This window comes from Austrofundulus limnaeus, unplaced genomic scaffold, assembly GCF_001266775.1.
Source record: "Austrofundulus limnaeus strain Quisiro unplaced genomic scaffold, Austrofundulus_limnaeus-1.0 Scaffold453, whole genome shotgun sequence".
Taxonomy (NCBI): domain Eukaryota; kingdom Metazoa; phylum Chordata; class Actinopteri; order Cyprinodontiformes; family Rivulidae; genus Austrofundulus; species Austrofundulus limnaeus.
In genome coordinates this window covers 237,799-240,364 of record NW_013952855.1, presented here as the reverse complement: position 1 = coordinate 240,364, position 2,566 = coordinate 237,799, and the positions used below count along the sequence as shown (strand labels likewise).

General features: G+C 40.2%; 1 protein-coding gene across 2 annotated transcripts in view; it reads right to left on the bottom strand.

The window, feature by feature from the left end:
* The window catches only part of LOC106529584 (tectonic-1), a gene marked incomplete at its 5' end in the record, with an annotated part of 30,106 nt that overhangs the window by 17,413 nt on the left and 10,127 nt on the right, over nt 1–2,566 (bottom strand). For both annotated transcript variants that reach the window (XM_014025052.1, XM_014025054.1), the window contains 2 exon segments: nt 167–269; nt 1,499–1,647. In XM_014025052.1, coding sequence (XP_013880506.1) covers nt 167–269; nt 1,499–1,647 — 252 coding nt within the window.

Genomic DNA, 2,566 nt, shown 5'->3' with positions numbered 1-2,566 from the left:
CACACACACACACACACACACACACACACACACACACACACACACACACACACACACACAGATGTTAAAATGAAACAAACTAAACTGCAGGGGTGTGTGTTTCTGTTTCCCCTCCACTCATCTGGATTGTGTAGAACAGACTGTGTTAGAGGTGTAAAGGTTGTACCTGCAGGACTGTTRTTCACACAGTCAGCAGTAACACCAGGAGCTGGGAGACAGAACTGTCCTCTGAGTCCGTTTGGTTCTGCGGTCTGCAGAACATCTCCGTACTGAAAACACAAARATCAGCACAGAAAACTGTGAAAACCTGTTGAGCCCAAAACAGGTTCATTTGTTCTTCATCTCATCTGGTATCTGCAGTAGAAACATGTTTACTGAGGGTCCTGTGAGTGGCTTTGGGTCAGGACGTGTTTCACTGCAGCTCAAATGGGATTATTAGAGACCACTCATTTCTGGATGAAAGTTGAGTCTTTGGACAAAAAAATCAGGGTCCAAACTTCTTAGAAATTTAGTGTTAAGTTGAAAATTTCTTAGATTTCCTCTTACTCTCAGACTTAAGAGTAAAAGCAAGTTCTCAAAACAAAACTCTTACTRGTAARTCTAAGAATCACTCTTAATCTCTCAAYATTTATGACTGCAGAGGACTCAAGCGGTTAAGAGTTGCCACTAGGGGTCTGAGACGGACAGAAGACAGAGATCACAGCTGTCCTCCTCCCACCTGAGACATGTTCTCAGTTATAATGAACAGAGGAACTAAAATAATCYTCTTGAACACGAAATCAGATGCAGTGATTGGTCAATGCCGGGGKTTTTGTAACAATCTAGAATCAGCTTTRCGGCRGAGCAAAGTGTYGTAAAYCAGCTCTAAGACTGACACTTGAGAATTTTGTCATTCTGCACAGGACAGACCATGATGGTACCATTAATAAACGTTAAGAAATCTGAAGTTTTTATGTCCAAAAGTTGTTTATTTTTTTCTTACCTGCCTAAAAAGACAGGTTGAGATACACTCAATTACATTTCAGCATGGTATTTTGAGGAAAAACTTCAAGAGAACCCCTTGGGGCTTAACCACACAGAAGTGGCAGCTGCTCTAAAACAGTTTTTAAAAAGTTGTTTAACAAAATGGAACTGTTTCTGATCTTATGAACACAGCTAACATTAAAGCTAATGTGACAAAGTTCTCAGCTGCAGTAGCAAAAATAACGTTTTTTATTTCTAGTACAGTATCACTCTTTTATTTCACTACTCATTTTTCACTTTTATTACAGTAGCTTGTCATGGGCAGGTCTGTTAAAAAGGTGAAACTTACCTGGACTAACAATAATAAAGTCTGACTCATGACAAGACTGAGGGGGAAAAAAATCATATTTTTATCTTGCTCCATACTAAAATAAAATAAAATAAATCCTTTTAACAAAGAAATGTATTTTGAACCCTTTCCTTTTTATGAGASTATAAGAGTAATGAGAGGAGTCGTGAACACAATGAGACTAACCTGGTATCCTGGTGAGTTCTGGACCTCTGCAGAGGTCACCTGATCACTGTTGACGGCTCCAAAAACAAAACTGGAGAACTGCTTGTAGAGCGAGTGAAAGTTTGTTTCCGTTGGAAGAACCGGGGAGGAGAGAGACAACCCATCCACACCTGAGAGATCAGAGTCAGAAGATGAGCTGGACTGACTTTTATCTGTCTGACTTTTAGTGTGAGTCTGTGTCAGTGAATGTGACCAGGGTCCAAGCCACTTCACACATGTCGACCTTGGCTCACATCGTCTCCAGCACCCCGTGGACTTGTGTACTACAGAGTTGTAGCATAATGARGAGTAAATATAAGGTCTATTTGAGGCTCTAAGGTCTCAGCAACATTTTTTGACTTAATGTATGTATGTGTACAGTATAAACACTGCCAGTACTGCCTGTACTCACTTCTTCTTCTTCACGTTTTTACCACTTCCCATTCCCCCGAACAGTTGATAGTTTGTGATGTCCAGTACTTGTAGCCTCGTTGTTTAATTAGCCTCTCTGTCATTAACACACAAGCACTTTGTCTTGATACAGCTACAGATCCCACAGATTACAATGTCATCTGCAAATTTCATAGTCCATGAGGATTCCATCACCAGAACAAACAAGAAGGGTCTCAGATCTGAACTTTGATGTAGTTCCACCTCCACGTTAAAACTCTCTGTTTCTGCTACAGCACACCTCACTGTTATCTTGCTCGTACGTGTTCTGATGCAGGATAGAAGATTAAGCTGGGATTTTGGTGTAATCCTGGATGCTTCCATGTTAACAAGTCCTCTGAAACTAACCTGGTCCCGACCAGGTTTAAAACGGAGTAGGGCTGGACGATTTGGCCTAAAATCAAAATCACAATATACTGAATTGACCAGTTCACCTCGATAACGATAAATACACAATGACTCTTACCACCCTCCACACACAAGTACAGTACACAGTATAGTACAGTATATTCATTTCACTATACACTGTGTCCATGTTCTTAGTCAAAGTTCACAGTTAAGAATTTGAACAGCTTTTCTGTCATTTTAATATATTTAAAG